Below are 11,996 nucleotides of genomic sequence, written 5' to 3' on the forward strand. Positions count from 1 at the left end.
AGAAAAGTCTTGTTGTTTGAGTTTGAAGAAAAACTGAAGATGCATAATGAGAATTTATACTGCTGAGAAACCTTTTAGTTCAAAGTAAATCTAAGTGACGGTGTAACTCATTCTATTTCAAGATAAGCCTTATCTCCAATCTCATGTTTTTTCTAGTTGTTATTGTAATAACAATTTCCCACAACAGCATGTTTTGTATTTGTGCATTTCAAATAAAATACTACTTTTCCAGTCATATATTGTCATTATTCAAGTTTAAAAAAATATTGTTAAAATCGTATCGTATCGTATCGTTATCGTGAACCCAGTATCGTGATACGTATCGTATCGTGAACTGAGTGTATCGTGACACCCCTAGTGCAACCCCTATAACACCACCTGCAAGCTGGTTGCCAGAAGAAGACGAAGAAGCACAAACAGCGCTGTTCAGTTCATGCTACGCTTTAGCAACTTTATGCACTAATTACTATCATTTTAAAGTGCCCCTAACATTTTGTAAATGCCCCCATTTTTTTAGACAGTGGGGGTAAAAGTTGCCCCCAAAATATTTTGCAGATTTCCTACAGTGGCAGCAGCAGGCAGTCAGCTGACTGATAACAGACCTCATACGCTCACAGCAGCAGGCGGTAGGGATGCACCGATATGAAAATTTTGGCCGATGCCGATAACCGATATTAACTCATTGAGTGCCATGGACGAGTATGTTCGTCAATTGGTTTAGTAACGTAGAGTGCCAAGGACGAGTATGTTCGTCAATTGCGTTTTTTGACGGTGGGACGTGCATCAAAGCCAGATCCATCTCCTGTGAAAGTATGGTGGCTGTTGAATGTGTAAAAGCTATTTTAGGGACCCATTAGGTGGCGACAGTGCTCTCCAGATTACAGAAAGGCGAGGAAAAAAGAGAGAAGAAGTCGTTGTGGAAACGGAAATTGCATCGCATCCGTATGCATCGATATGCATGAAGCATAACGTTAGCTGTGCCTGCAGCAGCCAATCTGCTGCCACAATTGAGCACCTCCGTGTCCGCTGCGATAGCCCATCCACATGATTTTGTTATTAGTTGTTATTATTCTCAACTGGAAGCATGGGAGCCGGTGACAAATACACGCGGAACGCTGTAAAAAAGCTGGATGTAGCGGACTTTTCAGTGCAGAGCAAACGCAGCAGAAAGCCCCAGAGACACTCCCATACGGAGGAGGAGTTAGTAGGGTCATCTGTGGCACTTCCGTGACCGTGGAGAGCGAAGGTCCGTTTCTCAATGGATTTGTCATCTAGGAGGGTTAATAAACAAATTTAGCCGGGGTGTATTTTTAAAAAAGGCGGGGAAAATATTTGAGAGACCAAAATCCAAAATGTCTGCCGTGGAAATGAACTTTTTAATGGTTTGACCTACAATGATGCACAATACATGGTTTCAGAGCTTATTCTGGTCAAGGAATACATATTTGGTGTTTATATAATGATTTGACTTATTTTTTACCTTCAAATCCAAGATGGCTGCCAATTTTGAGCTCTAAAAGGCAGTTTTTTCAAAATCGTCATAGAGCCTTCATATTAGGCTTGAATGACAGGTCTTCTCATGATGAGTTGAATAATATACAGTATAAGTACACAGAAGTAATCTCTGAGGTCATTAAAGTCAATGTTTGTGTGTAAACAACAGTTGCTGATTTGCGGTTTCCCATTAAATAGGGTAGGCTACTGAGAATATGGTGTCCAGTTCATCCCATCACATTTTCATAATGAACCAAAAACAATTTTGCACTATAGCCTAACATAAAATAGTATTCTGTATGCAAAGCTAGCAAGGTTAGTTGCTTGAGCTGAATTTAAAGGTCAACTCAAAACAAACAATGAAATTAACTTTGAAATTAAAACTGAATCCTAGGCTACTAGACTTCATCAGCACACAGTAAAGGAAACATGTCTTTGAACTCAGCTGACTGTCTAGTCCTAATCCCTGTTGTGCAATGTCCCTTTTCAGTGAAGTTTTTGTTTTTGTTAATGGACTTTTAATCTTGACCTTGTTGGTAGGCAACGGCCCTTTTTCAGTCAAGCATTTTCAGATTAGCTCAGTCAGTCTGTGAAGCAGTCAGTGTCAGCACTTGCGCGAGCTCGCTTTTTCTCTAACTAATGTTAACATTACACACTTTAAGACACTTTGTTTGAGGATATAAAAGGAGGTACGGTGGTGTAGCACTATTGCCTCACAGCTCGAAGGTCGTGGGTTCGATTCCCACCTGGGACGATGTGAACGCTGAAGGAATGCGTGCCCATTCGCATGTCCTCGAGTGCGCACCGCCCGGGTGGGGTCGTCAAAAGGGCCTTTCTGTGTGGAGTTTGCATGTTCTCCCCGTGCCTCCCGGGGGTTTCCTTCATATAGGAACCCCCTTCACCAAAAACATGCAATATCCTGGTTGCTAATGTGGTTCCTCCTCTGGTCGTTAAGGGCGCCTGTTCAGAGGGAGGGGAACTGGTTGGAATAGTGTGAACCTCCCACGTGCTATGTCCTACCGGTGAAGCTTCCCCTGTCAGGTGAAAAGAAGCGGCTGGCTAACTGCCCATGTCTCGGAGGAAGCATGGAGCCAGTTTCGGCTCTCCCCAGATCGCCAGAGGGTGGAGTAGCAACCAGGATAAAGAAATTACGTTAGCACTAATGGGGGATAAAAATGGGATAAAAAATCGGGGGGGGGGGGGGGAATATATAATAAAATAAAATAAAAACTTTGTTTGAGGATATCAACGTTATTTACTAGTCTAAAGATAGTTCTACCATCAAGAACATATAAAACAAAAGCAAAAACAATTTTTATTTGCAGAAGTCATCATTGATATTTGGTGTTAGCTAACGTTAGGTAACGTTATTATTTTTAGCTAAAGTTAATGTTATCTGTCTCCACACTTCTGTCAACTGACATATGCATTTGCTTTTGAAAATAAACAGCGTATAACAGCAATATAATATAACAGTAATATAATAGCGAGTTGCTTTCCCTCCCAATGAAAGACAAAGCACACAATGTCCTATGAATGTGTCCTAAAATGTGACAAGCCTTGCAAGCCCACCGATACAATAAATCAAGGCAAATGGGACAGCTTACAATTAAAAGCCCAAGACTGGTCAGGACTTGATAAATTTGATGATGTTTACACCACCACCTCCTGGGAAGATGGACCAACCAATCGGTACATGCATTCGTCATGTTATATTTCTATTTAATCTTCAGTTATGCTTAAGCAAGCCAGACTGTTTATTTTCAAAAGCAAATGCATATGTCAGTTGACAGAAGTGTGGAGACAGATAACATTAACTTTAGCTAAAAATAATAACGTTACCTAACGTTAGCTAACACCAAGGCTCTGTCTGTAACGCAAGGAAACGAGGAATGTAGGTGGCAATTCTAGGTAGTAAGTTGTAATTTTTATGTTTTAGGCTGTCTGAAACCAGTTTTATACAAAAGGTGACTGAATTTGCAACCTTTCCAGGTACCTATTTTGGCCTAATTCATAAGGAACCATCAGTGGTACCTTTGGTGGGTTAGGGTATACCATGATGCATTGCGACCCTTCCAATCGACGAAGAAGAATGACGCTCTTCCCCCAGAATTTCCGTTAATGGCGGCGCCCAGAAAACCTACCGCATCAGAAAAAAGCTAAACAACTATTGGCTAAATAACGAACATCATCACTTTCTTTGGATTTTTATTTTAGCATGGTCAATAACGTCAACCGTTACTTCATTTTACTGCGACAGTTTGTTATTAGGGTGTCTGAAAAGTCACTTTTGCGGGTCAGTAGGAAACATCCTACTTGACTGCGATCTGGACAGCCTAGCAAGGTTCCTAACCTAGGTTGCGCAGCAGCGTGATTTCTAACCCCACATAGGATAAGCAATAACCAGCCAGCCAGGACTACTGTACAGTAACGTTAACGTAACTACGCAAGCAAGCAGAAGACGAATAGCAGCATGGCAGACGACGGTGCGTTCACCTTCAAGTGTAACTTTTTAACCGTGCTTTATTAAATGTGACCTGCTCTGACCAAATCAGTCGCTTGTCGCGCTGGCTGTTTGTCTAGAAAACGCGATTTTATCAGAAAATATTTATTTCTGCTGTTTTGGGGTTTCATCAGATTATAGTAAAATAAAGCCTTGGCTTTCATTCTCTGTAAAGATTATTGTGAAATTCGACCGCTAAATATACTTTTGAAGCTCTTGAAGGTAGTGACAAAACTGAAAGTAAACTGCTGCTCTGAGCCTGCTGCTCTCTGCTGCGCGTGCAGCTTCACGTTGCCAGTTAAACGGGTGTGTCAGTACTTGCAAATGGTAGGCTATATTATAGACTACTCTAGGATTTAAAACGCGGTTTCTAAAGTTTGTCAGGGTTGTATTGTGGAGTTCTGTTATTGGTTTGTTATTTTAGACTAGTTTAGGCTGTTTATGTAACGTTTTAACCTCTTAAAAATCTGCCTCTTCGGGGGTTATGATAACGAACATGGCAACCCGTCTGCAGTCTCTCTCTCGCTCTCTCTCTCTGCCCTTGCTCTCTCTCTCCCCGCTGCAAGGGGAGAGAGAGAGAGGGGGAGAGCAGCTGCATAATTTCTGCTTCCAGTGAAAGTCTGTCTGTCTGCCTGTCTGTCTGTCAGATTGATAGACTAATACTAGTCAGTAATCTGCGTGATAATGTTGCTTTACTTTTAAATTCAATTCACAGATGGCATTAGACTGAGCTAATTTCAGATTATTTGCCTCATAGCCTACTTTCAGCTGTCTGTCTCTCTGTCTCTACTCCAGAGCAGAAACGGTTAGGGTTAGGACCGCAAGAATAGAGACATAAAATAAGTCATAAGTCATATGACTTATAATAAGTCATATTATTTAACTATAGGAACGTTAATGGCCAACCTTCGAAAAACGCACACCCTTCTAAAAATCGTAAATGATATAGTTATTGACCTTCCTACCCCCGCCAACATCTCAACCCTCTGAAATTATGGCTCTCTCTTAGGCCTTTGCTTGGTGACCCAGATTCTCACAGGACTCTTCCTGGCCATGCATTACACCGCAGATATTGCCGCATCCGCCTGGTCATTGAAACAAAAATGAATAATAATACAAATAAAAATAAAAAGTATCTCTTCTTCCATGGTAAGTGTGTGTGACAGTCTGGAACCCGCCAAGTCTTTTCAAGTCACGCTGTTCTTCAGGAACCAGTGAACCCGTCTTCTTCTTCTTTTTCATTCAAGTTTCCGGCAGTGTAGACGTTACTAGGCGTATCACTGCCCTCTACAGGACAAGGATAAAACTCTGCTACCTTAAACCGTTAGGCTGTCTGAAACGAGTTATTTTTCAGTCACCTATTATTAAAATTAGCTACCTAATTAACCAGGTACCTATTCAGGTATCAGGTGATATTCAGCTTCCTTGCGTTACAGACAGAGCCCAAATATCAATGATGACTTCTGCAAATAAAAATTGTTTTTGCTTTTGTTTTATATGTTCTTGATGGTAGAACTATCTTTAGACTAGTGAATAACGTTGATATCCTCAAACAAAGTGTCTTAAAGTGTGTAATGTTAACATTAGTTAGAGAAAAAGCGAGCTCGCGCAAGTGCTGACACTGACTGCTTCACAGACTGACTGAGCTAATCTGAAAATGCTTGACTGAAAAAGGGCCGTTGCCTACCAACAAGGTCAAGATTAAAAGTCCATACTCTTAACAAAAACTAAAACTTCACTGAAAAGGGACATTGCACAACAGGGATTAGGACTAGACAGTCAGCTGAGTTCAAAGACAAGTTTCCTTTACTGTGTGCTGATGAAGTCTAGTAGCCTAGGATTCAGTTTTAATTTCAAAGTTAATTTCATTGTTTGTTTTGAGTTGACCTTTAAATTCAGCTCAAGCAACTAACCTTGCTAGCTTTGCATACAGAATACTATTTTATGTTAGGCTATAGTGCAAAATTGTTTTTGGTTCATTATGAAAATGTGATGGGATGAGCTGGACACCATATTCTCAGTAGCCTACCCTATTTAATGGGAAACCGCAAATCAGCAACTGTTGTTTACACACAAACATTGACTTTATTGACCTCAGAGATTACTTCTGTGTACTTATACTGTATATTATTCAACTCATCATGAGAAGACCTGTCATTCAAGCCTAATATGAAGGCTCTATGACGATTTTGAAAAAACTGCCTCAAAATTGGCAGCCATCTTGGATTTGAAGGTCAAAAATAGGTCAAATCATTATATAAACACCAAATATGTATTCCTTGACCAGAATAAGCTCTGAAACCATGTATTGTGCATCATTGTAGGTCAAAGCATTAAAAAGTTAATTTCCACAGCAGCCATTTTGGATTTTGGTCTCTCAAATATTTTCCCCGCCTTTTTTAAAAATACACCCCGGCTAAATTTGTTTATTAACCCTCCTAGATGACAAATCCATTGAGAAATGGACCTTCGCTCTCCGCGGTCACGGAAGTGCCCCAGATGACCCTACTAAGTGTGCAGTTGAGGGGGGGGGGGGGGGGGGGTGGGGCACGCAGAGCAGCACACAACACTGACCCAGACAGCAGGACAGGATTGGCAAACGCAAGCCAGAATATCTGATGCCCACCAGCAGCAAATCAAGACCAGCAAGAAGCTGCAACCAGCAGCGCACGCAGGGGCCAGCGCTGCTGGTTGCAGCTAAAAAAATATTGTTTTGCCAAACAAAATTCCTTGGTTTTCGCTGTTCTATTGAAGGAAATTATTTTTGAGGTGTGACTACATCAGAAAATATTAGCTTCAGTCAGTGATGTGCATGAAATGTTTAATTTCACAAAAGGCTCTTTATCTCAGCTTCTAGAAAAAAATGGCTGTTTTTGGTTAAATCAAGCTATCTTCTCCGGCTGATAACTAAAGAACGGAAAATGGTATCAATAAACTTTTTTTTGCTGCTGATACAATAGAGTCTCATCGTTCTTTGTGCGTGTTCGGTGTTTACATAGTAATATCACACAATATTCTGTGGGCCTCGAGAAATCACTGAAAACGCTCTGAAACTCTGGCACTGGGAGCGTCCGTTCTCCAAAAGTGGCTGGCACTCAATGAGTTAACATTGCTGATATGGCCGATAACCGATATTTACCGATGTCGATATGATCTGTATAAAACCAAATTTTTATGATCATCACATTTTGTACATACTGAAAAACACATGTTAACACTGAATTTGAAAAAGTTATGCATTTCTTTATTTGCAAAGCCTTTGGAAAAGCCCATAAATCATAGATTTACTGCATTATTTCATATCAATGTGAAGAATTTGGCTGATAATGATAACCGATATTATAACATTGCAACATCTGACCGATACTGATATGACCGATATGTTAAAAAAGTGACTAACATCGGCCGATACCGATATGTTCGCCGATATATCGTGCATCCCTAGCAGGCGGTCAGCTGACTGATAACAGACCTTATACTCTCACAGCAGCAGGCGGTCAGCTGACTGGCTGATAACAGACCTTTCACTCTGTGACAGCAGATAAGAGCTGAAACTCTGTACTGCCTGCATCTAGTCACAACAGCCTGTACTGGCTGCTTCTCAGCTGTTTACTTCTCACCACATGGACTTTGACTACAACGTTTTAGAGTTTCACATTATCTTCATAGTTTGAGTGTTATATTGCCGTTATCTTATCCAAACTATGTTTAATTCCCTCATTATCTGTATTGACCTTCCTGTTCTGTTTTGTGTTCCTGCTGCCTGGAGATCAACCAAGTGAAATCTGAATATTAACATTCAAAACATAATCTTAAGTGTCGGTATTAAAGCCGAAATGTCCAAAGTCTCTGTTAAGAGTTTCCTTGAGAGGAACTAGAGAGAGGAATGAGGAAGCTGTGTCTGAGTTCCTCCACAGGCCAGAGGCCAGGCTGCACGTACACAGTGGGGCCATGCAGGGAGGAGGGGGGGCACAGCATGCAAAGCTGCAGGGAGGAGGGGGGGGGGGGGCACAGCATGCAAAGCACTGCTCAACGTGAACAAACTCTCTATATTTACACAGTTCACTGACCTGCCGCAAAACTTTATTTTTAACAGAGCCTTTATGCTGTTTTGCTGTTCTTGCATTGTCTAACTTTTACTTTTTAATCAGGCCTTTTTCCTTTGTGTGGTTTTACTGATCTTTGCTGCTGGTTCATGTTTGTCTCTTTTGTTTACTTATTCTGTAGCACTTTGCGATTTACTTCTAATGAAAAGTGCATGATACAAATTCAATGTATTGTATGTGTATTAATGTATTATTATTGTTGCAGTGTTTCCCCTAGAATGGAGTTTTAGCAGCAGTGGTGAAGCACAATTGTCTTTATCTCTGCCTAATGCCTAGTCCTGTCCAGTAGGACAGCCAGTCGATAAAATTGTATTAGACAAAAGGGATGTAATGGTATGAAATGTCACAGTATGGTAAAGTATCTACCAAAATATCACAGCATTTCACAATATTATTTCCCCCCATTTTAATTAAACATACATATGGCCCATCCAAAAAACAACCTTTTCAAAAACAACGGCTTTTCAAAATAACAGTCCAGTGGTTAGTTTTTCAATGTGGAGGTAAATAACAGAATTTAGTGCTTTATTTTTTGAGGGGGACATTTTAACCACCTTTCCCCTGTCCCCCCATGCTTCCTACACCTATGTGTTGTGCTGTCCCCCATGCTTCCTACACCTGTGTGTTGTGCTGTCCCCCCATGCTTCCTACACCTGTGTGTTGTGCTGTCCCCCATGCTTCCTACACCTGTGTGTTGTGCTGTCCCCCCATGCTTCCTACACCTGTGTGTTGTGCTGTCCCCCCATGCTTCCTACACCTGTGTGTTGTGCTGTCCCCCCATGCTTCCTACACCTATGTGTTGTGCTGTCCCCCCATGCTTCCTACACCTATGTGTTGTGCTGTCCCCCATGCTTCCTACACCTGTGTGTTGTGCTGTCTCCCCATGCTTCCTACACCTGTGTCTTGTGCTGTCCCCCCATGCTTCCTACACCTGTGTGTTGTGCTGTCCCCCCATGCTTCCTACACCTGTGTGTTGTGCTGTCCCCCCATGCTTCCTACACCTGTGTGTTGTGCTGTCCCCCCATGCTTCCTACACCTGTGTGTTGTGCTGTCCCCCCATGCTTCCTACACCTGTGTGTTGTGCTGTCCCCCCATGCTTCCTACACCTATGTGTTGTGCTGTCCCCCATGCTTCCTACACCTGTGTGTTGTGCTGTCCCCCCATGCTTCCTACACCTGTGTGTTGTGCTGTCTCCCCATGCTTCCTACACCTGTGTCTTGTGCTGTCCCCCCATGCTTCCTACACCTGTGTGTTGTGCTGTCCCCCCATGCTTCCTACACCTGTGTGTTGTGCTGTCCCCCCATGCTTCCTACACCTGTGTGTTGTGCTGTCCCCCCATGCTTCCTACACCTGTGTGTTGTGCTGTCCCCCATGCTTCCTACACCTGTGTGTTGTGCTGTCCCCCCATGCTTCCTACACCTATGTGTTGTGCTGTCCCCCCATGCTTCCTACACCTGTGTGTTGTGCTGTCCCCCATGCTTCCTACACCTGTGTGTTGTGCTGTCCCCCCATGCTTCCTACACCTGTGTGTTGTGCTGTCCCCCATGCTTCCTACACCTATGTGTTGTGCTGTCCCCCATGCTTCCTACACCTGTGTGTTGTGCTGTCCCCCCATGCTTCCTACACCTGTGTCTTGTGCTGTCCCCCCATGCTTCCTACACCTATGTGTTGTGCTGTCCCCCATGCTTCCTACACCTGTGTGTTGTGCTGTCCCCCCATGCTTCCTACACCTGTGTCTTGTGCTGTCCCCCCATGCTTCCTACACCTGTGTGTTGTGCTGTCCCCCATGCTTCCTACACCTGTGTGTTGTGCTGTCCCCCCATGCTTCCTACACCTGTGTGTTGTGCTGTCCCCCATGCTTCCTACACCTGTGTGTTGTGCTGTCCCCCATGCTTCCTACACCTATGCATTGTGCTGACATTATCAGGTAAGCGAAAAAAGTACAGTTCCTTGTTTAGCGGTATATGCTTTACTCACAGGTGCGTGAATTGACTGGATATGAAGCATCTGTAATATATATAAGGTTAGTTTATAAAGAAAAAATCTATAGGAGCGGTGGCCATACCACTGCTGAATGCATAAGGGAAACACGGTTGTTGCACCCGTAAATGTGGAACCGCAGCAGTTAACTAGTATGTGTTGTGCCAAACAAACGTTAATATATCAAAAACTATACATCACATCGCTTCCATTTAGACATTCTGAGTGAGAGCAGAAGTAGCTCAAGGGTCCGTTCAAGTTGTGTGTGAAGTGTTGCTTTTTTTTTTTTAATAAGTGAATTTAGTAAAAAGCACAGCCTGCTAGAGTGAGACACTCAAGGCTGGCTCCATAGGGCCACATTATAAAGTTGCCCCCAGTAAGCAGTTTGTTTACCCTCATATAGAACATGAACTGTCTTTCACCGTGTACCGTTTGGTTCACAAAGCTGGAACTCAGTAGTGCAAGATGCGTGTATATAGACATATCTTACATCCATAACCGCATATTCTCTATTATACACAGCCTTAAATTATATACACAACCTTAAATTATATACCTCGTTTATACTGTATACTACAATACTAAGTTATATATACTAACGTTACATTTACCATGTTCTATACAAATGTACATACTTGGCACTGACTTTGATGCCAGACTGCATTTCGTTGTACTCTGACAATAAAAGTGGAATCAATGTTGGTGAAAGCAGAATAACAGAACCGATCCTCAGAACACAACTTCTGTCCACAACAAGCACACATCAAAGTGTCACGTTTCTGAACGGAGTTTGGTTGGCTCAGAGCCGTAGGACACTAGGTTGGCTGTTCTGTGATGTTAGGTTCGAGGCCCCACAAGGAAATAACGTTACAGCTGAACGTTCCGTTTTATTTTAACACGTTAAAGCGAAGTCACAGCTCATAGTGGTGTTTGTGGCCAGGCTCTCTTCACAGCAACCTTTTGATGTGGTAAAGCAGGTGTAACTAGCCAATAACATTAACGGGGGGCCCTGGCACTAGAACACCTAAACGGAATGGTTCCTGCTTTTACCACCTAAAAACGGTTTAGACTGTGAAATGGCTCCCACGCACTTTATCATTCTTTTAATGCTTTTAAAAATCGACGTTACACCGGCATTAGCAGCTAGTTAACCTAGCGTTAGGTGGCTAGCAGCAGCTAGGTGGCTAACAGGTACGCTAGCTTGATGGTGGAACGTTCACGTTAGCTTTTCGCGTTAGGTCGGTTCGAGCTGTTGTTGGTCTTACCGGCTGCCTCTGGTCTGGGCTCTCGTCTTTGACGTCATCAATATCCAATAATCAATTTGGTTCCTCGGTGCTGCGTAAAGAGCCCGGTGCTCCTCTCACCGCCTGCTAAGCTGCTAGCCTACTCAATGTCACGATAAGGAAAAAGCGAGAGGAAAAAAGACACAAGGGCTGGCTGGGCATGTCTCGCGAGAACTGACTACGACAACATCCCCTGGGGTCTCGTTTTACGCACTGGTTAGGTCAACCGAGGCTGCCCTCTGCTGGAGGGAGAGGAGAAGGCAGAGAGACACAGAACCACTCTCGCTGTTACAGTCACAAAAGAAGATGACAAACTCACAAAAAATGCAAGTGCAGTCCAAGATCCTAGTTAAAATTGGCTAAGTGGGTAGGCGGTGTCTGTCATGGGTGTCTGTCAGTCACGAAAGTGACGTAAGTGACATCATCAGTGAGGTGGTAGGGGTAGCAGGCAACCAGGCACTGTAGCAGGTAGCTATCAGCACTGGTGCCAACCCCTCTCTCCATACTTCTTCACACCAATAGCTGCACCTCCAGTCACCAGTCCGTCAAGCTCCTGAAGTTCACGGATGATACCACCCTCATAGGGCTCACCACAGACGGAGATGAGTCTGAATTGGCAGGAGGTTGACC

The 11,996-nt window shown here is 43.1% G+C and overlaps 1 protein-coding gene across 1 annotated transcript in view; it reads right to left on the minus strand.

Annotated features, from left to right (window-relative positions):
* The window catches only part of ncoa4 (nuclear receptor coactivator 4), a 61,497-nt gene extending 50,018 nt beyond the window's left edge, over window positions 1-11,479 (minus strand). Inside the window, exon 1 of the mRNA XM_083650921.1 lies at window positions 11,349-11,479. Coding sequence (XP_083507047.1) covers window positions 11,349-11,386 — 38 coding nt within the window. The 5' untranslated portion in view covers window positions 11,387-11,479. The remainder of the gene's footprint in view (window positions 1-11,348) is intronic.
* Window positions 11,480-11,996: the final 517 nt, after the last annotated feature.

The sequence above is a fragment of the Poromitra crassiceps genome (assembly GCF_964638095.1).
Source record: "Poromitra crassiceps genome assembly, chromosome: 14".
Classification (NCBI taxonomy): domain Eukaryota; kingdom Metazoa; phylum Chordata; class Actinopteri; order Beryciformes; family Melamphaidae; genus Poromitra; species Poromitra crassiceps.